This window comes from Apodemus sylvaticus, chromosome 9 (assembly GCF_947179515.1).
Source record: "Apodemus sylvaticus chromosome 9, mApoSyl1.1, whole genome shotgun sequence".
Lineage (NCBI taxonomy): Eukaryota > Metazoa > Chordata > Mammalia > Rodentia > Muridae > Apodemus > Apodemus sylvaticus.
Genome location: NC_067480.1, coordinates 34,665,181 through 34,691,429, shown reverse-complemented (window position 1 = coordinate 34,691,429; position 26,249 = coordinate 34,665,181). Strand labels below are relative to the sequence as shown.

The 26,249-nt window shown below is 45.3% G+C and overlaps 1 protein-coding gene across 1 annotated transcript; it reads left to right on the top strand.

Annotated features, from left to right (window-relative positions):
- The first annotated feature begins 3 nt into the window (after positions 1–3).
- Positions 4–26,249, top strand: Mogat1 (monoacylglycerol O-acyltransferase 1). Its single transcript, XM_052193302.1, has 6 exons — positions 4–105; positions 14,254–14,432; positions 15,134–15,338; positions 19,176–19,350; positions 20,892–21,091; positions 26,095–26,249. Exons 1-6 carry the CDS (start codon positions 12–14, stop codon positions 26,247–26,249), a joined length of 1,008 nt encoding a protein of 335 aa, XP_052049262.1. The 5' UTR covers positions 4–11.

Genomic DNA, 26,249 nt, shown 5'->3' with positions numbered 1-26,249 from the left:
CGAGCAGAACCATGAAGGTCGAGTTCGCGCCGCTCAACATTCCGCTGGCGCGGCGCCTGCAGACCGCCGCGGTGCTGCAGTTAATCCTGTCCTTCTTCCTGCTCGGTAAGAGCCCCTCACAGCCTCTAGTTCCAGTCTGCCCGATCAGAGGGTGTTCACCTACCGTGGGACCCCCTGCTTTATTGGATTCTCTCACTGAAACACTTTGCAACTCAGCTCTCTCTCTCTCTCTCTCTCTCTCTCTCTCTCTCTCTCTCTCTCTCTCTCTCTCTCTCTCTCTCTCTCTCTCTCTCTCCTGTGTGTGTGTGTGTGTGTGTGTGTGTGTGTGTGTGTGTGACAGGGTTTGTCTGTGTAGCCTGGGTGTCCCAGAAGAACTTGCTGTGTAGACCTCTATAGACCTGGCTAGCTTCGAATTCAAAGGCCATCGCCTCCCAGGTGTTGCGATTAAAGGTGTGTATCACAACTGGCATGTACTATTTTGTTTCTAAAGTGAGATATGTCTTAGAATGGAAGAGACTGGTTTTAAATATACAGCTGGGTAAATTGAGGCAACTATGGTCTCCCAAATATAGCCATAACCCCATCTAGAAAGTAGGTGCTATATAAAGTTTCATTTTAGCCCCTGAAAGGCTGCCAATTCATTTCTGGATCCATGGACTCTAATGGGTAAACAAGGCCTCTAGGTATTAAACGTTGCCTTCTTGACAACAGGACAAAGAGCTACTGTTAGTTCTCTGTTTCTGTTTTCTGGTTGTATCAACTCCCGGGCTTTTCTGCCTAAACCCAGATGCATGTTTGGGTCAGATTCGAGTTTAGAAATAATCCATCCAGGGTGGCATTCTGGAGTATTCCCAGGCTAAGCCCACGCAGTGACAGTATAGGAACCAGATCTCTGGACAGTGCTTGGAGGAAGCTCGCTCTTAGTGTGTCGGGCTCTTGGAGAAAGGTGTGTGAGACACAAAGAGAAGAGAGGAATAACTATGAACTTCCATGCTTAAACTTTGCTGAGAAGCAGAAATGGCCCATACGGGCCAAGTCAGAGCCCACGCTGGTGGGGCTACGTAGAAATAATAACGGCCATTGCTTTACGGAGTTTTCCATGTTGGAAGCAGTTTCATGCCTTCAGTGCACTAGCAGATCTCAACCATGACTGGATATGAGAACCACTGAAGGAGCCGCCACCGCCTCCTCCGCCTCCTCTTTTTCTTCTTTTTTGTTTGCTTGTTTGTTTTTTGAGACAGGGTTTCTCTGTGTAGCCCTGACTGTCCTAGAACTCGCGCTGTAGACCAGGCTGGCCTTGAACTCAGAGATCTGCCTGTCTCTGCCTCCCAAGCGCTGGGATAAGAGGCTTCCACCACCACTCTCATTGAAGAAGCTTCTTAAACGCTCTGATGCTCAGGCTCTGGCCCTAGCATCTCCAGCTCCTTTGTCTTGGATTGCAGCCTTCACTCAGACACATAAAAACAAAAACAGAAACTAAACTCTCCAAGTGTGCAGCAAAGTTTTGTGAAAAGGCGATTCAGAGCACTAACTAGCCCATTTAGATCCTCCCAGACCAAACTCAGAGGCCGGGCTGGTGACAGTGTATTTCATTCTTCTCTGGACAGAGGGCTAAGGAACACTCCGAGGATACTGGATCCAGCATTCAGTACTCCAGTGGGTTCCCAAACACCTTGTGTTGTTACCCACACCTTCCTTATAGTTAGAGTGTGCTAAGGACGCTTTCTTCTGCCCATACAGACTGGAAGCTGAAAGACAAAGTAAATTACTCTATAGCACAAGGCTAGAATAGTAAGTGGAAAAGATGGAGGCAAACACGTGGGATTTTTGTCCAACGTCCCTGGCTCAGCCACTGTGTACCTGCTTTGATGGCCTCACTTTCTAACCCATCACACAGCAAATATCAGACTGCTCTCCGTTCACAGCAGCCGTCATGGATATGTCTGCCATTGTAGATGTCTATGTCGGCATCCTAGCGTGCAATCTCAGAGAAGGAGCAGCCAGCAGCTGCCTGGCCAGGGATACCCAAGAGGACTTGTCCTGGGATTATTTCTACTTCGTCACCCAAAATAGAAGCTACCCTCCACATGTCCCTGAGAGTATAAACTCATGTCATCTCCTTAGCAATCCAGCAAGGCTGGGGCTGTTCTCTTCCTCTTGTCACAACGAGGAAAGTATTGCACAAGGTCATTAGCTTGGCAGGGGGGCAGGGGAGATGTATGCTACATGCAGGTAGATTTCATTTTTAGACATAAAAAGGCAGAGAAAAGGAGGTAGGTTTCCCACAAACCAACTGTCTTGGTTTCTTTCTTTGTCTCTGCCAGGTCTTGGTTTTTTTTGTTTTGTTTTCTTGTTTAGGTTTTAGAGAAAATGCCTCACTGTAGCCCAGGCTAGCTTTGAACTCAAGGCAATCCTTGTATTTCACTGCTAGGATTCCAGTCATTAATACTTTGCCAGTTTTCTTCCTAATATTTTGTAAAAATAAATAAATAAATAAATAAATAAATAAATAAATAAATAAAAATAAAAACTTTTAAAATTTATCTTTTCCACATACTATTTTGAGATTCATTCTTGTATTTGGATTCCAACGGTCACTGCTTTTTTTTTTTTTTTTTTTTTTTTACTTTTTATTGATTCTTTGTACATTTCACATGGTTTCAAATCATTCTTTGTACATTCACATTTCACATGAGTCCCAGTCATTTCCCAGTCCCTCTATTCCCATCTTTTGCCCTTGCCACTTCTCTGCCAAAAGAAAATAAACAAACAAAAATTTTTACCATGGAAGCTGAGGTGTGTCACAGTGTGTCTGTCACACATGCACCCTTTTGTCCAAACAGCTTTTCTTGCAAATGGTCCTTGCAGTGAGTTTGAGGCCTCTGGCTTTGGCTACACTCGCCATACTGGAGCCTCACTGGGGCTCCTCTCAGATCCCCTCTTGTTGCCCTGGGTTATGGAGATCTTGCAGCTTTGATTCTGGAGTAACAACCTCTGCACGTGCTCCAGCAGTTCATGGATGGAGCAGATGCTGGGGTGAGCCGACTCTGTCCTGGACCTGGGCCTGGGTGGTAGCTGATGGTCACCCTGACTGCTTTCCTTTGTTCACACCACCTGGGACAGCTCTCCAGTGTGGGCTCTGCAGATCTAGGCTGGTAGAGAGAGGGGTCTTCTCAGGGGATGGTGAGTGTCAGGGCTCAGACCTCCTGCAGTCCAGAGAATAACCACCCGGGGAGTCAATCAAAGCAGGAACTCTTTTTATTGTATCAGTGTTTTGTTTATATAAGGTGGAGGAACAGGGTGGGGATTTTTGGTGGAGTGAGGAGGCGGGGCAGAGTGACAGAGGGAACTAACCCGGCCAATAAAGTTATTGTACATCAGCAGTAGCTAGGCAAATGCAGGTTGTGCTGAGTCACTCCAGTACAGAAGTGACCCCAACAGGTGTCTCAACTAGAGCAAAGGCTCAGGCTCCCTCACTAGGTCTCAGTGTCTGGCCGAATAAGGCTCAGCACTCCAGCACTGCCCAGGTGAAGGGCAGGGCCAGCTCGGCAAGCTCCCCAAGTGCAGCAGACAGCAAGGGGCGTGTCCTCCTGGTCCCAGTTCTCTCTTGTCCACTCCACCAGGGCCAGCTCTACTGTGCTGCACAACAAATTTCAGGACAGGATGTGCTCTTCAGTGTGCTACATCTGGTGAGGGACGGGGCCAGCTTTCCTGCTCTTATGCCCTCGGGACTGGCTCTGCCCAGCCCTGGTTCATCAACCTTGCCGGAGGCGGCAATCCAGATCAGGGACATTTGCATGGCCTTTGGTGGTAACATGGGTCATGGATCTCAACACAAACCCTCACTGCTATAAGGCCATGGACACAGACATATTCCTCAGTGGCAGCTCAGGCCAAGACACCATCATGGCAACTGGGGGAGGAAAGGGTTTATTTGGTTTACACTTAAATATTACTGCTTATCTCTGAAGAAAATCAAGACTGGAATTCAAATAGATCAGGAACCTGGAGGCAGGAGCTGATGCAGAGGCCATGGAGAAGTCCTGCTTCCTGGCTTGCTCACAGCACCACAAACACAGACGAACACCGTGCTGGCTGCTTTTCTGGCTGCTTAACACAAGCTAGAGTCATCTGAAGGAGGAAGCCTCAATTGAGAAAACGCCTCCGTTTTCTCGGCTCAGGGATGGCGCCACCCACAATGAGGCTGGGCCCTCCATCAATTACTAATTAAGAAAATGTGCCACAGGCTTGCCCACAGCCCAGTCTTCTGTTCTTGTGTGTTTACATGTGTATGCGTGGGTCGGAGTGTATGTTGTACAAACGTGGAAGTCAGAGGCTAACTTTGCAGAGTCCAAGCGCTCCTTTTACATCTCCCTGGGTTCTGAGGATCCAACTCGCATCTCTAGGTTTGTGTGGCAAGCTCCTTCACGCACTCGGCCATCTTGCCAGCCCCTACATGCTCTCCTCTGCTGGGGAAATGAACCTGGAAAGGCGAGGTCACAAGGCATATATATGTAGGTGTAGCTTTTTAAGGCAGTTTTACCGTTTTACATTCCCCTGAGCAGTGGGCAAGAGTTCCACCGGCTCTGCAGTTCATCTGTTAATTGGCATAGTCAGGCTTCTTTTATCTCTAGTTACGATGGCTGCATAGTGGCGTTCGACTGCGGTTCCGGTCGGCATGGAGTGTTCCGAATCTTCACTGGCTTATCTGCTACCTGTGCAAGTATTCACGAATTATCTGTTCAAATCCTCTGCCCATTTTTGGTTGGATGGGTTGTTCTTATTACCAGTGCCTCTTGAAGAACAGAGGATTTAATGTTGGGTCACTCTTCTCTCTCTCTCTCTCTCTCTCTCTCTCTCTCTGTGTGTGTGTGTGTGTGTGTGTGTGTGTGTGTGTGTGTGTGTTTGCATGTTTGTTGTGTGCAGGACCACACATGCCACGGCACACAGCAGAGGTGGAGGCCAGGGGAGAGCCTTCGCCTTTCAGTCTTTGGGTCTCAGTCCTTACTTTTCCACAGGGTTTGAAAGAACATCTCTTTGCTGCTCCGTGAGTCAGGCTAGGGGCCTGAGAGTTTTCAGAGGAGATTCTCTCTGTCTCTGCTTCCCAGAGACTTGCTGTGGCGTGCTAAGATCCTGGGTGATTGAGATATTTCATCTGACTTTTTCTTGGGTTCTGGGGATCTAAACTTAAGAGTTTTTACCTCCCAAGCCTGGAATCCCTCAGCCCTGAAACACTAGTCTTTTAAAGATTGCATCTGAATGAAATGGGCACTGTGGACAACAAAACTTGTCGCTCTGTGGGTGAAAAGGGAAAAGTTTATTCCAAACTTCCAAGGAGTGAGTGAACAGAGAAGCAACTGTGAGTTGCGGCTGGGGGAGGTGTGGGGGGAGAGTGGGGATGGGGAGAGGGGGTGTGGAGTTCTAGGTTTTAAGGGAACAGGAGGTACTTGGGAGAAGGGGAACCTGTGAGGGGTGAAGGACTTTGGAGCATATAGCAGGTACTTGTGGGTAGAGATTGAAGGGGCCTAGACCTTAATATGCAGAGCTCCCTTTTGCCAGAGATAAGGAGAATGATGCCTTTTAGGGGGTGGGGACATTTTCTCAAGTCCCCAAGGGAATGCTTGCTTTTGTCTAAATGCCAGACTTTTGGAAAAGGGGGTTTCTTGGGACCAGACAGTATCTTTGATTTCATATCTAATAAATCTTTTCATAATCCATTGTTGGGCGGGATTGTTTTTGTTTTTCATTTTGAAGCATGGTCTCATTCTAGCTCAGACTGACCTGAAGTTTACTCTGCAGCCCAGGCTAGCCCTGAACTCATAGCAGTATTCCTGCCACAACATCTTAAGTGCTGGACTTGCAAGTGTGGGCCACCATCCACACCCAGTGCGGTGTTTCTTTTATCTCAGGCTTGTTTGGAATATTCTAGGTCCTTGCCATTTTTATTTGTCTTTGAGTCATCTTTACAATTTTTTTCCCTAAAAAATAAAACAAAACAAAGCCCCTTTGGTATTTGATTAGGATGCCTCTTTTTTGCAATTGAAATTCCTTTATGGCTTATCTTGGGAAGCACAAAAGCTCATCTCTTGGATTCTTCCACTACTATTGGTTAACTTATCCTCCAAGTTTGCACAGAGCATGTGCCTACAATCCCAGCCCTTGGGAGGTGAGGTAGGGAGGTCATAAGTTCTCAGCCAGCCAGTCTGAGTGACACATCAAGTTCTGGGTCACCTGGCCTATGAGATTCTGTCTCAGAAAAAGGCAAAAAAGGAAGAAGTGAGGGGGTAGAGGGAGGAGGGGGAGAGGAATGAGAAGAAGGGGAAGGGGAGGGGAGAGGGAGGGGGAGGAAGAGAGGGAGAGGAGGATCACTGCCTGGAGATTTTTGTTAGAATACAGATTTCTAGAGGTTTGAGCTTGTGAATCTTGGGAAACAATTTCAGAAATAGCAGTTACAGAAAATTACAAAAAAAAAATCCTATATTTCGTCTTCTAAAATCCCCTAAAGGTTAGCACTTTTGCTACATTTTCTCTTCCTGTCTCCCTCTGTTTACCTCTCCTCCTCTCCTCCTCCTTTCCTTTTCTCCTCCTCTCCCTAGTCCTTCCTCCCTACACACGTTTTATCATATTTTCTGAGCCCTTTCAAAGACTAACTTGGGGGTGTGGTGGCTCGTTCCTCTGAAGATTTTGACAGATAATACTGATTGTATATGTATAGGAAATCAAGGGTGTTCTCTTATATAGTGGAATATTTTTTATGTCCCAAAGGAAAGAAGGCATGGTTTCTTCTGCACGAATACACATGACCAGGGAGTAATGGAGAGTACAGATGCGGATGCTACCCTGCTTCACAGTGGAAGCAGTTAAATAGACTTCCATTGTCACAAGACCAAAGCAAGTCACAAAAAGAAGCAATGTCAAGCAGGTGACGGAGTCTTCTCTGAGGTGTCAGATGTTATCTTCCAGGACCCTCAGCTTTGTGACCAGTTAGAGGTCCTGCAAGCTTAGCAATACTTTTCCAGAGTTTTACCTAGTAATGAGGAAATGTTGGGTCAGATACAGAGGTTGGTGCTAAATGGCAAGTTAAAGGAACTAAGACCCCTAAGGTGGTTGAATCTCTGGGTGAGCTACGTTCCCTCTGTCCATAATTCCTGTGTTCTGGTCACTAATAGTCTGTAGTTGCAGCTGTCACATACTAACATACGAAACCACATGGATTCAGTGTCATGACTCTGTCCTGACAACCGCCTACCTGATTCTCACCCAAACAGCTGGAGCACATAGATCTGTACACATTTCTTTAGTTGTGCTCCAAGCTCTGCTTGGAGCTGGGAGTTTTGGAGGAGAGGGGCACACTTTAAGATGAGAATCATTTGTATGAAACTCTTAGGCATAAGAGTATATATCGGAATATAAGAGTATACGTTGGAATACTGACATATCTTCTTTTTAGGGACAAGCTTCAAGGCTTCTGGCATAAAGCTATAAAATGGTATTTGTGCTGGTACCATTGGCAAACCTTCCCAAAGCACACACAATGGGGGACTAGGTCTTAACTGGATTCTGGTTTTGAGTCATTTGATGTCTATAGGCAAAGAATTGGGTCAAATAATGGACTCGTTTCTTAAAAGAAAAAGAGTTCCCCTTATATGATACTTTGGAAGTATGGAGCAAACAAACATGAAGAGCAGCCTGCAGGAGCTGTCTTTTAGCACCATCTTTACCTCTGGGGGAGTTCTCCTACAGCATGAGTCATGAGAACGAGGAGGGCATGACACTTATGTTCCTCTGTTCAACAGATGGCATTGATTAGTGGTTTAAATTGCTGTGCCTTAAGGGATATAAATGAACAAAAGTGCTAATGGATTTTGCTTGCCTGCGAATTCTATTATCTTTCGCTAGTCTATGTTAAATCACCAAAATAAGTATAGAAACAGGTTTTTTTCCTTTTTAAGTTTGTTTCTTAAGGTTTCTATAATTTTTTTTTTTTTTGGTTTTTTTGGATTTGGTTTTTTTCAAGACAGGGTTTCTCTGTGTGGTCCTGGCTGTCCTGGAACTCACTCTGTAGACCAGGCTGGCCTTGAACTCAGAAATCCGCCTGCCTCTGCTTCCCAGAGTGCTGGGATTACAGGCGTGCGCCACCACCTCCTGGCTAGATTTCTATAATTTTAAAACTGGGATCTCATGTAGCAAAGGCTGGAATTGGACCCCCAGACCTCCCCTCTAGGCTTCTTATACTGGGATTCCAGATGTGTCCTACCTTGACCAGGCAGAAACGGTTTTACAGGGGAAAATGAAGACATTTTGGATGGGATGAGAAAGGAAAGAACACATATAACTTAAATATCTGGTTATTTCTTAGTATTAATTGTGGTGGTTTGAATATGCTTGGCCCAGAGAGTGCCACTACTAGGGGGCTTAGCCTTGTTGGAGTAGGCATGGCCTTGAAGGAGGAAGTTTGTCACTGTGGGGGTGGACTTTGAAGTCCTATGCTCACGGTCTGCCCAGTGGTTGAGCTCTCCAGAAGGGAGAACTATTAAGAGAGTCTCCTCCTACATTGATACAGGGGGAAAGTTCCTGATCAGAACACCAATAGCTTATGCTCTAAGATCAAGAATTGACAAATGGGACCTCATAAAATTACAAAGTTTCTGTACGGCAAAGGACACCATCAAAAGGACAAATCGGCAACCAACAAATTGGGAAAAGATCTTCACCAACCCTACATCCAACAGAGGGCTAATATCCAATATATACAAAGAACTCAAGAAGTTAGACCCCAGAAAACCAAATAACCCTATTAAAAATGGGGTACAGAGCTAAACAAAGAATTTTCACCTGAAGAACTTCGGATGGCTGAGAAGCATCTTAAAAAATGCTCAACATCATTAGTCATTAGGGAAATGCAAATCAAAACAACCCTGAGATTTCACCTTATACCAGTCAGAATGGCTAAGATTAAAAACTCAGGAGACAGTAGGTGTTGGCGAGGATGTGGAGAAAGAGGAACACTCCTCCACTGCTGGTGGGGTTGCAAATTGGCACAACCACTCTGGAAATCAGTCTGGCAGTTCCTCAGAAAATTGGGCACATCACTTCTGGAGGATCCTGCTATACCACTCCTGGGCATATACCCAGAGGATTCCCCAGCATGTAATAAGGATACATGCTCCACTATGTTCATAGCAGCCCTATTTATAATAGCCAGAAGCTGGAAAGAACCCAGGTATCCCTCAACGGAGGAATGGATACAAAAAAGGTGGTATATATACATACACAATGGAGTACTATTCAGCCATTAGAAACAATGAATTCATGAAATTCTTAGACAAATGGATGGAGCTAGAGAACATCATACTAAGTGAGGTAACCCAGTCTTGAAAGATCAATCATGGTATGCACTTACTGATAAGTGGATATTAGCCTAGAAACTTGGAATACCCAAGACATAATCCACATATCAAATGATGTCCAAGAAGAAGACTCAGTGTAGTAGTATAGGGGAAAACCAGAACAGGGAAGTGGGAAGGAGTGAATGGGGGAACAGAGGAAGGGAAGAGGGCTTATGGGACTTTCGGGGAGTGGGAAGCCAGATAAAGGGAAATCATTAGAAATGTAAATAAAAAATTTATCAAATAAAAAAAAATACTTCTTAGCCATTCCACGAGAGAGAGAGAGAGAGAGAGAGAGAGAGAGAGAGAGAGAGAGAGAGAGAGAGAGTCTCCTCCTAGCTGCCTGTGGAAGACAGTCTTCTCCTAGTTACCTGCCTTCAAAACAAGAGGTAGAACTCTCAGCTTTTCCAGAACCATGCCTACCTGGACGCTGCCATGCTTCCCACCAAGATAATGGACTAAACCTGTGAACATATAAGCTTGCCCCAATTAAATGTTGTCCTTATAAGAGTTGCCTTGGTCATGGTGTCTGTTCATAGCAGTAAAACCCTAATTATAGCTGTATAATTTTTTTCAAATCCTATTTTTAATGATGGTTCTTAAATACCTTAGCCTCCCTTGTAGCCCACCACCCACCAGAGGTAGTAGAAAAAAAAGGATGGAGGTGGTTGGACCTGTTTAGAAAGATTCTTTTTTTTTTTTTTAATTTTCTTTTTTTTTTTTTAATTTTCTATATTCTATGTTTACATTCCAAATGATTTTCCCTTTCCTGGTTCCCCCCTTCCCATAAGTTCCCTAAGCCCTCTTCCCTCCGCCCATTCTCCTATCAACCCCTCCTACTTCTCTGTCCCAGTGCTCCCCTATGTACCTCTCCTTCCTTCTTCTTGGGAGTCATTTGATATGTGAATTGTGTCTTGGGTATTCAGAGTTTCTGAGTTAATATCCACTTATCAGTGAACTGTATTCTATGGGTGTTCTTTTGTGATTTGATTACCTCACTTAGGATGATATTTTCCAGATCTAACCATTTGCCTAAGAATTTCATGAATTAATTGTTTTTAATTGCTGAGTAGTATTCCATTGTATAAATATACCACATTTTCTGTATCCATTCCTCCATTGAGGGACATCTGGGTTCTTTCCAGCTTCTGGTTATTAAGGAAATGCAAATCAAAACAACCCTGAGATTTCACCTTATACCAGTTAGAATGACTAAGATTAAAAACTCAGGAGACAGTAGGTGTTGGCGAGGATGTGGAGAAAGAGGAACACTCCACCACTGCTGGTGGGAATGCAAGTTGGTACAACCACTCTGGAAATCAGTCTGGCTGTTCCTCAGAAAACTAGGTATAACCCTTCCAGAGGACCCTGCCATACCACTCCTGGGCATATACCCAGGGGATTTCCCGGCATGCAATAAGGACACATGCTCCACTATGTTCATAGCAGCCTTATTTATAATAGCCAGAAGCTAGAAAGATTCTTTGGGGCAACTCCAGTCTATGTTGTCTGGAAGTCGTCAGTTCAGTTCATGTTAGCAATGGCAGCTCGATCCATTCACAAACACCTCACAGAAATATCAGCAGTCCAGTTAGGTAGAGTTGGATCAGCAGCAGCAATGGCACTACCTAGCAGAGACAGCCAGGCCTCTGCCTCAGGACCGTTGGCAAGAGAGACCACAGCCAACAGGAACATTGGGGAAAGTTCTTGGCTGTGCCTCTCTCAGCAAGTGAAGATCAGCGAAGATGCAAGACCAACAAGCACTGCACAGATTGCTCTACAAGCAAGCCTGGCCCAACCTCCATCACTGTCTTTCCAGTCCCAGTTTGGAGTCCATCCTCCAAACATCACGTGTCCTCTAAGGGTCTTGCCTCAGCACATGAGTCTGTCTCAGCTGACATCACGTTGTCAATCAGCCTGAGTCCAAGAAAGCAGTTAGAAGCCAGGGCACACCACCAGAAGTTTTTTGGTGCATTTCTCTCTATGGAGTCCCAACAAAAGGAGCTCAGCTATGCACTGTAAGGCAGAGCAATATATGCTTGTCATTAGTGAAGAGTCTTTCATCACATGTCCTTCCACATGCTTGCTGTAGCACAACCTCCTTTCCCCTGTATCTGCTTCAGCCAAATGTTCCTCCAGGAGTCTACCTTAGCCTTTCACCTGTGTCCACTTCATGAAAACACTCCTTCATATGTTTGCCCCAGCAAACACAACTGAGTTTCCAAAGAACCCTTAAGTTTCCACTTGATAAGACACTGATCATTAATGCAGATGAGTCAAGTTTTGCCTGTTGCAGGTTGTGTGTGGAAATTTTACTGAAGCCTTTTAGAGGTGTGACTGTTCCTTGTTTAGTGGTTTTGTTCTGCAGGGGTTAATTTAGGTCTTCTTTTCTTCCTTTGATAACATTATTCACCTTCTTTAAAAAAAGAATTTTTTGAGGGTTGGGAATATAAGTCCAAGGTAGGGTGCTTGTTTAGCATACAGGAAACCAGGACTTGATTCCCAGCAACACACACACATCACCACCACCACCACCACAAACACCACAAACACCACCACAAACACCAGCAACAAATAACTTTGTAAATGAATGAAAGTCCATGTTAATTGTGAGAAAAGTAGAAAAAATGTGTAAGGCTTTTATGGAGCTGGAGATGTAGTTCAGTGGAAAATGTTTGCCCAGTGTAAACAAGGCTCTGGATTCAAAACTGTGAAAGGGAACAGGAAAATTCCAAACACCATTCTTATAATTCTGGCATATTATTTTCCTTCTTGGTTGTTTTTAAAAATATAATGTATTCAATTAAACTACATGAAATGGATGGTTTTTTTTTTAAATCTCAAGCACTCAGTGGTAGCTAATTGATAACTAATAATCACTGCTTCTTGTAAGCCCTATGTTATATAACTTGCTCTTCACCCATGCTCCATGCTGCTGTAACTCCAGTAAATTCACTGGCCCACCAAGCCGGACTTGAGAGAGGTTTTCCTGTGGTCTGTGGATGATGGCCTACTTTGGGTGAATAGATGTTTGTTTATCCCTCCCTAGGAAGAGCCACAAAACATTGTAATTGTTCTTGTTTCCCTGAGAGCTGTCTAGGGTGACCTAGGTGCATCTCTGTTCTACCCTAATCTTGCTGGTCTTTAAAATCTAGGTTCTTATGAGTCAGAAGTCGCTCTTCAGGTGGTCTGGCTAAAACTGGCTGCCCATCCACATTGCATAATTGCACACATCTTCAATACCATCACCACTGATAATGGCTGTCTTAGTCAGGGTTCCTGTTGCTGTGAAGAGACACCATGACGATGACAACTCTTATGAAGGAAAACATTTAATTGGGGCTCGCTTACAGTTTCAGAGGTTCAGCCCATGATCATCATGATGGGAAGCATGGCAGGCAGGCAGACTTGGTGCTGGAGAAGGAGCTGGGAGTTTTAAATCAGGACCGGCAGGCAGCAGGAAGAGACTGCCACACTAGGCGGGACTTGAACATCTATGACCTCAAAGCCTATCCCTTAGTGACACACCTCCACCAACAATGCTGCACTGTGTAAGTTAGGGTTTATTGCTGTGAAGAGACACCATTGCCAAGGCTATTCTTATAAAGGCAAACATTTCATTGAGGCTGGCTTAGAGTTTCAGAATTTTAGCCCGTCATCACCATAGTAGGAAGCATGGCGGCACACAGACAGACATGGTCCAGGAGAAGGAGCTGAGCGTTCTTCATCTTGATCGGAAGGTAGACAGAAGGAGACTGTTCCACACTGGGCAGGGCTTGAAGACACAATTCCTCCAACTAGGCCACACCTCCTAATAGTGCCACTCTCTGTGTCCAAGCATTTGAATACATGGGTCTCTGGGAGCCAAACCTATTCAAACCACCACACTCCACTCCCTGGCCCTAAAGACTTGTAGCTGTAGCAAACCGCACAATATATTTAGCTCAGGTTCTAGGGTCTATAACTTCTTGTCAGGTTTATGAGAGTCATTCTAATTTTTTTATGTACTTAACTATATTGCTTCAAAATACAGGTGGGGGCAGGAAAAAGGAGAAAACTTGAATTGAACTGATAAAAAAAAAAAGATGACTTTACAAGAACCCATATGTTTAAGGGTATACTTTTGTTTTTTGAGACAAGGTCTTACTATATCTCTGGCTGCCATGGAACCTGCTATGTAGACCATGCTGACCTCAAACTCACAGAGCTCTGCCTGCCTTGCTTCCTGAGTGATGGGATTAGAGGTGTGTACCGCCAAACGTGGCCCAAAGAATAACATTTTTTAAATGTGGTGGTTTGAATGAGAATGGGTGCCAGAGGCTCATTGGTTTAAATCCTTGACCCTGGCTGGTGGGGCTGTTTGGGAAGGACTAGGCGACGACGTGCCCTTGTCGAAAGAGGTACAGCACTGCTCGCAGGTTCTGAGGCTCTAAAAGTCAAGTGCCATTCCCTGTATGATTTCTCTGCTTCCCGCTTGTAAGTGTGAGCTCTCAGCTGTCCCCTGCCTTCATGCCTTTTCTCCCCAGTTCTGGCCTTCAGATCTCTGAAATGATAAGCTCTAAATTAAACACTTTCTTTTATAAGTTGTCTTGGTCATGATGTTATGTCACAGCAATGGAAAAGTATCTTATACAATGCTATTTCTGTCTCTGACAATAGAGTTCTTGAAGATGGAGGGTGTGTCCAGCACATACCCTCTTCCTGAGCATACACCGTCTTTCTGGGTACATGAACAGGGGCGGTACAGTCCAAGTACTTTCCTACAGTATCGAGTCTTCTACTCTCCATAGCCACTGGTTCTGCAGTACAGCTGTGGAGCAGATACTGATGGGTCAATTCCACCTGGATTTTCCCTTTCTTACAGCACAGGTGTGCCTTGGGATCATGGTGATGCTGATCATATACAACTATTGGTTCCTTTACATCCCGTATCTGGCCTGGTTTTGCTATGACTGGCGAACCCCAGAGCAAGGAGGCAGAAGATGGAACTGGATCCAGAGCTGGACTGTGTGGAGGTATTTTAAGGACTATTTTCCAATGCATGTAAGTAGAACTGTCCTCTAAAGGACTGAGTCGGGAGGAGGACAGTGGGACAATGTTTCCATCAGTGCATCCTTCTCCTTCCTGGACGGGCATGCTTTTGTCCATTTTGTCCTCTTATAATCATACCAGAGCTTCAGATCTACATAGAGAAATTGTATTTCTCACAGTTCTGAAATCTGGGCTGGGAGATGGGCATCCAATAAAAAAGTTCTAATAGTCAACCAGTGTCATCTTGTCCCTCATGGCAGATAAAGAAGGCGGGAGAGAGTAAGAGGAGAACTAACTTGTCCTTTTAGGAAGATCACCCACACCAGCAGCAAGGATGTCAGACTCCACCCACTCCGCCATCATGATTAAACCCCCTCTCATGGGGTCCCACATTCCTATACTGTTGATCTGGAGTTTATGTCTCCAGTGTGATTGTGTGGGTGGCTGAAGGACACATTCAAATCCTTACAGAGAAAGCTTGCTGTTTGGTCCAAGTTAATAAATGAATCTTAAGCCTAGTTGACAAAGTCTGAAAGACTTTCTATGGAGGGACCTGGGCTCAGTGGACTGTTTAGAAATGTCAAAACATCTCTAACCCAGGAAGTAAGATCATCACATCCCTCATTTCCCACTGAAGTTCAGAGAAGGGAACCCTTCCCCTCTCGCTGATCTGGGCTGTATCGTTTCCTTCTCTCCATGTGAACACACTGTAGCTCGTCAAAACCCAGGATCTGGATCCAGGTCACAATTATATATTTGGGTTTCACCCTCATGGAATCTTTGTGGCTGGAGCCTTTGGAAATTTTTGTACAAATTACTCAGACTTCAAGAAGCTATTTCCTGGCTTTACGTCGTATCTCCACGTGGCCAGTGCCTGGTTCTGGTTCCCGTTCTTCCGAGAATATATGATGAGTAATGGTAAGTGACATAGCCACTGTCCCTTCAGGGTTCGGTGATGTAGCCACTGTTTCTACAGGACTTGATGATACAGCCACTGTTCCTACAGGGCCTGGTGATACAGCCACTGTTCCTACAGGGCCTGGTGACACAGCCACTGTCCCTACAGGGCCTGGTGACACAGCCACTGACCCATACAGTGCTCTGGAGTGACAGGCAACAGCACCTCCTGCAGCTACATGGTTTTACATTTCCTATGCTCTGTGGATTTCCCTCACATACACTCCTGGACTCACAGTTCATAGACCCTGGGACTATACTTTCTGTTCTTCTGCTCATCCCAAGTATTTAGTATTGTGATAGAAACAGACATTTTTCAATAAACACCAATCCACTGGGAAAAGAAATTGGTGAATGCATTTAGTATATTCAAATGTGGAAACAGTCACGGATCAAATAAATGATAAATTGCACTCTGCAGAGGTATGCATACTTTTATGAATGCTGGAACTGGAAAATGTCCTCAATTGTGTCTCACAGTAGCAATAGTGACATAAACTACTCAGTGTGCTTGTTGGTTTTGTCATCCTAGTTTGTGTGTAACTCCTAGGGCTGTGGATGTTGTCAGTGGTACATACAGTATTTGTCTAGCATTAACAAAGCTACCCTCAGATCTACACAGAAAGAAAAGAGGGGACAGGAGAGAGAATGGAAGGGAACAAAAGGAAATAGAAGTGAGAATAAAAGTAACCCCTCACCAGCTTGGTCTACAAAGCGAGTTCCAGGATAGCCAGGGCTACACAGAGTTTCACTCTGTAAGCCAGGCTGGCCATGAATCAGATGGTACTGCTTCCAGCTCTCAAATCTTAAAATTGTAGGTGCATGCTATGTGCCCGTGAAGCAAGGCCATGCTCTTTAATTACTAATTCTGAGAACAGAATTATCCTGGAGTGCTTTAGAGATGCCTGTATACACACGGCTACATTCATGTCAGAAGCCTTCATTTCAACTCAAGAGTTTCGGGGTTTTTGATGTTTGTTTGTTTGTTTGGTTTGGTTTGGTTTTTCAAGACAGAGTTTCTCTGTGTAGTCTTGACTGTCCTGGAACTCACTCTGTAGACCAGGCTGGCCTCAAACTCAGAAATCCGCCTGCCTCTGCCCCCCAATTGCTGGGATTAAAGGCATGCACCACCACTGCCCGGCAACTCAAGAGTTTCTACTTGGTTTTCCAACTTGATGGGCTCTTTGACCATTACCTCAGTAGCTTACAAAGCTTACGAAGTATTGTCAAAGTTATATAAGGTGGTTATAATTAATTACCTTTGCAGCTCCTGGGTATAACAAAATATAATTTCAGTATCGATTAGTGACAGAGGTAGGGACAGATTTTTTATTACCTTTCAGATTGTCATGGCTTCCTATATATTTACTTCTGTTGTTATGTATCTGGAATTTCAATCCAAAGCTGCCTAGGGGTCTGTGTCAGTTTGTTGCCTCAAACGCAGAACTCAGTCCAGTGAGTGCAGCAGCGCACACTAGAGGGCGCCCTAACCCCTCGAACTACTGAGCGATCTACCATCTGGCCTCAAGAGGGCGCACTAACACCCCCAAACTACCGAGGAGAACAATTCCCTTCCTTCTCGTCGAGTAGGCACTGGGTTAGAGTTTTATAAAATAAAATAAATTAAAAATAAAAGATATTTAATTTCCAAAAAAGTCACAGAAATATATTTTAAATATACTTTTTGCTGAATCAAAGTATGGTCGTTAGTAAATTTGAGTAGTTGAGAGCACGCGCAACAGAGACAGCAAGATAGTCCCCTCTCCGTGGCCATGTAGGTCAGTAATCTTTTGTAATTTGCTCAGGGTCTTTTGTAATATAGTGATCACAGCCGTTCCTCTTTACTAGAGTTGAGGCGGAGATGCTGTGTGTCGTCATTGGCTTGTTTACTTTTGAGATTAAATGTCTCTGTAGCTCTAGCACTTGAACTCATAGCAATTCCCCTGCCTACGTGTTCACCACCACACTAGCTATTATTGGTTTATAAAATATTGCTGTAGCCTTCATGTCTTAAACACTAAATAAGAATGTCCAAATTTGTAGCCAATGACGTCTTAGGCTGATACTGTCTTTAAGTTTTCAGCTTTATTTCCCAGTGCTGGCTTCTGAGGACAGTCTGTGGGGCAAAGCTTCCTCTTGTGATGTTCCTCACGCACAGGAAGTTTAAACCCTAACTACAGCCCATTGCTCTTGTCCCATTTTGAGCAAGGTGGTCTGCAACCACTAGATGTCAGCCGGAACAGTGTGTGCTTCAGGCTTATGTGATTTGTGATATGTGCCCGCCTATTACGGGGCCGTAGGTGCCAGGGATCTAGTTACAGCAGCCTCTTGCATCACGCAGAGGAGCTTAGCTTTTCCTCTGTGGGTAAAGACACAGGGAACTTGGGAGGGGCTTTGAACAAAAGTGCTATCTGCTCACTCACTTGCTTTGTGATAGAAACACCATTTGCCTAGCAGCATAGAGACCTGTTAGATGGGTGGAGTCTGAACACTAGAACTCTGGGACAGGCCTATGGCAGTGGCCAGGGAGACCCGATGTGGACTGCACTGGCACAGCGCTCTAATGGTAGAAATGCAGAAGAGAATAATGCTTGATACCGGAACAAGACTTCACGGTTGACTCGTCTTCTGCGGGTAGGCGGCAGCAGCTGGGGATTATCATTATTGTCAGTATCTGATATTATGAGCAGGTGTCCAATAAATGCTTTGGAATGAGTCAACTGATAGCCAGCTGAAGGGAGTTTACAGACAGACTGATATTCTTAACTGGATGACCAGGCGCGGGAAGGAAGTCTTTGTCTTGATTGTTAATGTTGGGACAGGGCCTGCTCTGAGGAATAATTTGACACACTGGATTTGGAGATGAGGAGCTTGAAGTGTCTTGGAGCTGTCAATGTGGAGATTCCCATTTGGCCATTGGTGATGTGGCCTGGGAAGCTGGGGACTATATTCCAGGAGATGGGTTTGATACAACCCGCCTAAGTGGGAGTTGAGTTCCTGGACAGAGATGAGATTAGAAGACAACAGAAATAACGAAGGGACTCTGAGAAACAGCAGCTTACAGGAAGGGCTGACAACAAAACCTAGCCGGGCACAAGAAGTGGCCAGGAGAAAGCCAGAAGAGTTATGTGTCAAAATCCAGGGGCTGGCTTTGCAAGAGAAGTGATGTCTTTTTCTCTCACGAAGGTTACTCAGAACTAAATGACACGTCTTGAACTCAGGGAAAGTTCAAAGCCATCCGAGAAGGGTCCGATTCTCTCATCCGTTGGCATTTGTCTTTTCTTTCAAGGGAGTAGGCCATTCAAAGCCAGGTGTGGCCTGAACCCCAGCGCACTGGACGCTTAGCTTGGATGAGTGCCGTGAGTTTGGTGCTAACTTAGGTTAGTGAGCAGAGGGGCAGTGAGCCTCTGTGGTGTGACCATATAGAGAAAGAGAGAGAGGAGAGAGAGCAAGGGAGAGACCAAAACAGATTATCATTCAAAAATCTTATATTTCTCTAATAGTAGGAATCACAATAAGACCATCACTGCTGCCATAAAACATTACTTTTAAAATTCTTCAGGGCTGGAGAGACGGCTTAGGGGTGAAGAGCACTGACTGCTCTTCCAGAGGTCCTGAGTTCAATTCCCATCAACCACATGGTGGCTCTCAACCATCTGTAATGGGATCTGATGCCCTCTTCCCGTGTGTCTGGAGACAGCGATGGTGTACTTATATACATTACATGAATAAGTATTTTCAAAAATTATTCTTCAAAAGGAATGGCTACCTCTACTTTGTGTTTGATTTCTCACTAAGGACCGGTTTCGGTTTCTAAGAAGAGTGTGTCTCATGTGTTGAGCAAGGATGGAGGGGGGAACATCTCCATCATCGTCCTCGGAGGGGCAAAGGAGGTGCTGGAGTCCCACCCAGGAAAATTTACCCTGTGCCTCCGAGAGCGCAAAGGATTTGTTAAGCTTGCCCTGACCCATGGGTAAGTGGCTTTATTTTTTTTTCTGTTTTGTTGGAAACAGGACCTTGATATATAGTCCAGGCTGGCCTGGAACTTGCTATGTAGCCTAGGCTAGCCTCAAACTTGTGATTGTTCTACTGAGCCTGCCAAGTCCTAGGATTATAGGGGCTACCCTGCCTGACCTCGTTAAGTGGATGTCTGTTTAGGGTGAGTATGTTTTAAAAGGATAATAGACTACATGAACACAAAGAATGATAACTTTTCTAGCCCTTAAAGAACATTCTCCAAGTCCATGGGAGTGGAGTATGAGCTTTCTTTCTTTCTTTTTTCTTTTTTTCTTTCTTTTAAGATTTATTTATTATATATAAGTACAGTACTTCAGACACACCAGAGGAGGGCATCAGATCTCATTACAGATGGTTGTGAGTCACCACGTAGTTGCTGGGATTTAAACTCAGGACCTCTGGAAGAGCAGTCAGTGCTCTTAACCACTGAGCCATCTCTCCAGCCCAAGTATGAGCTTTCTACCAAGGCAGTTTAGATGTCGTACCATCTGGCAATTTAAAGAAACAACGGTGGACACAAATTTTTACATACTCAACAAAATGGACGGAAGACAGTCAGGGGGAGGGGGGAAATTAGCTTACTCCAAACTAGACTTTCCATAAAATAAAATTCTGGCTGTGGCTGACCCGGTGAAGAACTTCCTAGGGATTCCAAGTACAGCGTACGGCATTTTGAAGTCCGTGCAGCTTCGTGTAGCTTCAGCATTTCCAAGTGGAGCCAGATACAGCGCGGGAAGGGTGGGGCACGGGAGGGTGGGGCTCGAGAAGGGTGGGGCGCGGGAAGGGTGGGTCATGGTATGCCCAGTTAAAGCAGTCTGAGGGGGAAAGAGTTTATTTGGACTCCCTGTTTCAGGGGATAGAACCCATCTTCCTGGGGAAGGCATCTGGGGAGCGGGAAGCCACTAATCACAGTGCACCCACAGTCTCCAGGCAGGGAGCCATGAACCATGGGACTCGCTCACGTTATCCTTCCCTCCGCTTTATCCGGTCCAGGACCCCAGCCCGTGGGATGTTCACAACTTATGTTCCGGGATCACCTTCCCCTCTCCATTCAAAACCTCTATCTAAACACCTGCGCAGACACACCCAGTGGTGTGTCTCCTAGGAGATTCCACACCCACTCAGGTTGACGGTGAAGATTCAATGTCACTGGCACATTTAGAGTTTGGGAGGTTTTCTTGAAAACTCTGGATGAACGTAAATTGTTTAAATGTCCTTGAGGCTGGGGGATGGGGGCAGAGAGTCAGGGATCAACAATCAAGCTGTGCAATTATGAAGACTGGAGTTTAGACCCCAGCACCTGCATAGCAAGCCAGGCATCCTGACAACACACATAGATCCAGCTCTGAGGGAGGGACACCTTCTTTTAGCTTTTATGCCTGCATAGTGTGTGCACCTGCAGACACACGTGTGCAGACATACCTTTTGCTGTGCACAACCAAGCAAATATTTTGCATTTATTTGTAAATCTGTGCTCTATCCCTCTGTCCCTTGCAGGGCCAGTTTGGTTCCAGTGTTTTCTTTTGGTGAAAATGAACTATATAAGCAAGTTTACAACCCCAAAGGCTCCTGGCTTCGAACTGTACAAGACGCAATCCAGAGTTTAACAGGAATAGGCCTGCCATTGATCTATGCCAGAGGACTTTTCCAGTACAGTTTTGGCCTAATGCCCTATCGGAAACTGATCTATACTGTTGGTATGTACACAAAATACACAAATGGTCTTCCTTCATAAAGCGTTTATTGTTATTGGCTAGGTGCTGATAATCCAAAAGGAGTAGCCCTGAGTTTAGGACCAGTGGTTCTCAACCTTCCTAATGCTATGACCCTTTAATATATTTCATTGTGTTGTGGTGACCCCCTAACTATAAAATTATTTTTGTTGCTACTTTTGATACTGTTATGAATTGTGATGTAAATACCTGTGTTTTCTGATGGTCTTGGGCAACCGCTGTGAAAGAAAGGGTCATTCAGCCCCAGAAGGACCAAGACGCATAGGCTGAGAACTACTGTCTTAGACCTTAACTGAACTTTAGCCAGAGCGTGCACATCTAATGAATTATCTCTATTCCAATTTTGAGTGGCAGTTGATAACTTTGCAAAATTCCTCTGTTGGACTAGAATCCAAGTTTACACATGAGGTTTCTAGGGCTCCTTGGTGAACCTGTTTCTCTGTACTTGCCTGTAGCACAGTGGTTGACTGATGACAAACAACATCAGAGGCTGAATCCTCTGAACGTTTCTATATATGTCTTTCCTGGGGACCATCCCAGCATCGCAGGTGCTGAGGTGGGACCCAGAGTTGGGCTAAGGCAAAAAACTGATCATCTCTGGCCTTGTGACTCTCTCTTACTGTTCTGGAGGGGCAGAAGCTGTGGGCTTCTGAAAACGTAACTCTTTCTTACTGTTCTCTGCTATTAAGTGCTGGTTTCCTTTCTCCATAACGCTTCCTTGCTACTTTGTGCTGATTAATGCTGGTTTCTTTTCTCTGTTAAGGACATCTCCAGAAAAGTTACTTATTTGCCTTTAGCCTTTCCTGGATGGCTCCGGACATCTTTGCGTCCGCATCGGCGCACACCCTGGCGTCAGTCCCTTACTGAAGGCATGCTCTGTCACTAATCGTGCTCATGTATGTTCTGATATGAAATGATTTTATGTACAACAGGGGCGTGTCTGAGATGGAGGGAGTGGAAAGGGAAGGGGCAGCACCCAACCAGGACAGGCCTGTAGTTTTACCTGTGGTGGAAACCGAGGCAGGAGGAACCCAGGTCAAGGCTGGCCTGAGCGACACGCAACAGACAGAAAACAAAAACTGCGAGACAGGAGCAGAATAATTTCTTTCTGAGGCTTGGAAGAGACTGGGAAGTTGACAATGAAAAAGTGCAGAGACACTCAGAGCTAACCACAGCTTCGCGCTTTAGAGGAGGGGGAAATAACCTAATGACTAACATCTGAGCATAGTGACTCAGTTTGTTTTTAAGTTTTTGACTCTTTTTTAAAAATATGTATTTGTTTTATGTATATGAATACACTGTAGCTGTCTTCAGACACACCAGAAGGGGCATCAGATTCCATTATAGATGGTTGTGAGACACCACGTGGTTGCTGGGATTCGAACTCAGGACCTCTAGAAGAGCAGCCAGTTCTCTTAACCACTGAGCCGTCTCTCCAGCCCAACTTATTTTTTTAGACCTGTTTCACTAGGATTTCTTCATTTTGTCTCCTTTTCTTCTTCTCCTCCCCTTTCTCTTTCATAACAGTCTCATGGAGCCCAGGCTAGCCTGGAACTTAGCTATGTTGCCAGGTGTTCTTGAACCGATGATGTTTCTGCTTCCTCCGGAACTGCTCCTGCTGCCATTCCACGGTGCACAGCTACACACATAGCATTTTCTGCTGTCAGTTTATATGAGCTTTTACGATCAGATGTAGTCATGTGATGCTATTTTTAGCCACCACATTGAAGTCCGATGGGCTGTGGCAGTCTGTTGGTTAGTTACTACAGGGAACACAGGTACATCTCAGAGTACAACTGTAGTTTCCTGATCGGCTGGCTCATTTCTTTGACTTTGTATCAGTTCATCATTTTGACTCCCTTGTGTAATGCTGTTGATTTGGGGGAGAAACAGAATGGAAATTTTAAGAAATGATTGGAGGAGTAAGTTTAATTAGACATAGTGCGTATGCTCACATACTGAAAATAAAGGGCACTCTGTTGAGTTAAAGGATTATAGTTGTTACCCCGTTGCATTAATCTTTATATTAAATTAGAGTCCCTTGCCATCTGACATAGTTAAATGGTGCCTTTCCTGACAATGCTGGAGTCAAATACAGCTAAACGGGAGCTAGCTGTCAAGATATTGTTGTCATTCCTACTGTGCACCGTGCTTCTTTTGACAACTCAGACTAAGGGGACATTCCATCGGCTCCTCCCTCTGCTTCCTCCCAGTAGTTCTTAGCCCATAGCATCTCCAGTGGCCTGTTATTATTTGAAATTTTTAAATGAAGCTAAAACTATGAACATTTCGTAAAGGCTGAGCTGTCATACTCAAGGACAACAGAAGGGGAGTCAGGGATTCCAAAGAGCCCGACCTGTGGGAACCAAACAGAGGTCCAGGATCCCAATTAGTCGGCAGCTGAGCCAGGAAGATCACAAGTCCACAGCTGACCTGGGCTTTGGAGTGAGTTCAAGGCCAGCCTGGACATAAGCTGCTATAGTTAGACTCTATTTAGCTTTGTGGTAGAAGAGTCACCCAGCACGCGGAGGCATATTCAGTTCCTGGAACTGCAAGAAGGAAGGCTAAGAGAGAGGGAGGGAACAAAGGGAGAAGGAAGTAAGAAAAGGAGAGAGAGAGAGGTTGGTTCTCCGGAGGTGTGTCCTAATGGCTGTGGCTAACATGTCCCCAGCTGTACACGGATTGATAGCGACATTAAGAAATCTTATCAGGCATCGGGCAGATGGGCTGAAGGGAATGGTGAGGTTTAAGGTCGGACTCTGAGTGACCAGAAGTGTTTCCTTTTCTCTCAGCCTTAGATTTTCCAGTTCTAAGCATTGGAAGTAAGGGTAACTGGCCCATGCTCTCTCGGGCTTCTCCAGGGACAACGTGCCACGATGGCTGCAAAGCTGTGGGGCTCCAGGGCTGGGAAGGTGCAGCAGACGCACAGGACAGAAGCCTTGCTGACCGGCTTGCTGAGCGGCCCAAGCTTTCCTTGAGCAGGGCTTCCTGCCAAGATGTTAACCGGAATCAAACCATGAGGAAATAGACAAATGGCTTATTTAAAAAAAAAAAATCAGTTTGTGGAAGAACAGGGAGGAGGAGATGACAGAGACACACAGCTGTCGTGGGCTGGCATGGCTAACCAACTCCCTTGACAGAGTCTGAGTGTGGATTATGTGCCAAATGTCGCACGATGGCATGACTCTGTGGTGCGATCTTGGTGATGCTTAAGACTCTGTGGGTGTGATTGTGGTGATCCGTAGGTCCCTTTTCCCATTCTTAGAAAATAAAATAGTTAGGGGCGATTCACACGACTGAGTCAGTGCCGTGCATGACCTCACTTGAGCTGTTTTTAGACATAAACAGTACGCCTGACATGGTGGTACATGTCTTCGATCCCAGCATTCAGGAGTCAGAGGCAGCAGGGTTGCTTCACGTGTAAGGCTAGTCAGGCTAGTCTAAAACTAGATCCTGTCTCAAAACAGACCAGGTAAATGAACAAACAACCCTAACAAGGAACTAGGTAGGTAATTCGGTTAGAGGAATGCTTGTCTACCAAGCACAAGGCCCAGATTTGATCCCCGGTATAAACCAGGCAGGGAAGATGGATACCTCTAATCCCAGCACTTGGCAGTTAGGAGCAAGAGGATCTGTGAGCATTTGGGGGCTCCTTCTGGTGAAACACTCAGCAATTAAGGAGTGTGTCAGTCCTTTCTCTGTTCCCCTCAGCTTCCATATTCATGTTCTTTATCACTTGCTGCCTCTCTGTTCCTTCATGGTTGCTTCTTAAATAACCATCTTCACTTACCGGCACGGGTGCATCCTGTTTGTAACCTGAAGAAAGGCAAAGCTTCTGACCCCCCACCCCCACCCCTCTCTGTACACCACTCTCCCCCTACAACAGTGCTCAAGGCCTCATGCCCAAGCTAATGATTTCAGGAGGAAGAGTTTGCTTCAAGGTTTGAAGTTAACCACGGGGTTCATCCTGGCCTTGGGAGCAGTAGCAGCGTCAGGCCAGCAGGGGGCGCAGTGTATACAGGCCACCAAGACTTGTATTCCCGAACTCCAAAATTAAGAGATTATTATATAAACGTCTTTTAAAATATGTACAGAGGTCGCCAGACTTATTTACAACCAATCGGACTTTTGGTAATTGTACAGGCAAAAGAGGTGCTTTTTTTTCTTTCTGAAATATCCATATGATATAGATAAAATAAATGCGCCATTCCCAATCCCTGACCTCGTCCCCAAAGGAAAGCGTTGATCTTTCCAGATTTTTCCTGTACACTGAAAATTTTGTTGCACCTAGAAATATATTTTTTTTCACAGATAGGATCACACTTCATTTTGCAACTTTTCTTGGACATTTTTGTGTGAGTCACGTTATTTGTTATTTCTTTTAAAAAAAAGATAGCTGCCTAAGATTCCAGTGAATAACTGGAGTGTTGCTCAGATTACGTAACTGTTTTCCTAAAGAGCCGTGGTTGCTTTCAGTTTTGTGATTAAGATGACTTTCTCGCACAGAGGCTTCGCTGTAGAGAAAAGTGACATTTTCAATTGTTTCGAAAGATATAAAAAAGAAAGTCATAATAGAGGATGTCACGTGACCCAAGCGTTTCACAGTCAGTCACAATAAGAACCCTGTGATCGTGCTGTCAGCTGTGCCCAGGGGAGAATGAGGGCGGGCGGTGTGGCACGCAGCAGCAACGCCTACTCCGTGCACAGCTGCGGTCGCGCGTTTGACTCAGAAGTCAAACCACCAGAGTGACAGCTCTGTCTGCCGAGAAGGGAAACTCTTTATTTGTTGTAAAGTGGGATGGTGTGACTGAGGTAGGCAGCCAGTGAGCTGAGGAGAGGACTGGAACCAGCGGGCTGGAGAGAAGCCGATTGGCAGCCCAGCGCTCAGCTGCCCACGGGAGACCCAGGCTGCAGTGGCGGGGTGGCTGGCTCTTCCTAGGGGATGACTCGTGCTCTGTATTCCACAGTTGGCCGCCCCATCCCTGTTCAGCAGACTCTGCACCCGACCCGAAACCAGATTGAGGAGCTGCATCAGACATATATAGAGGAGCTAAGGAAACTATTCAATGAACACAAAGGGAAATACGGTATTCCGGAGCATGAAACTCTGGTTTTTAAATAA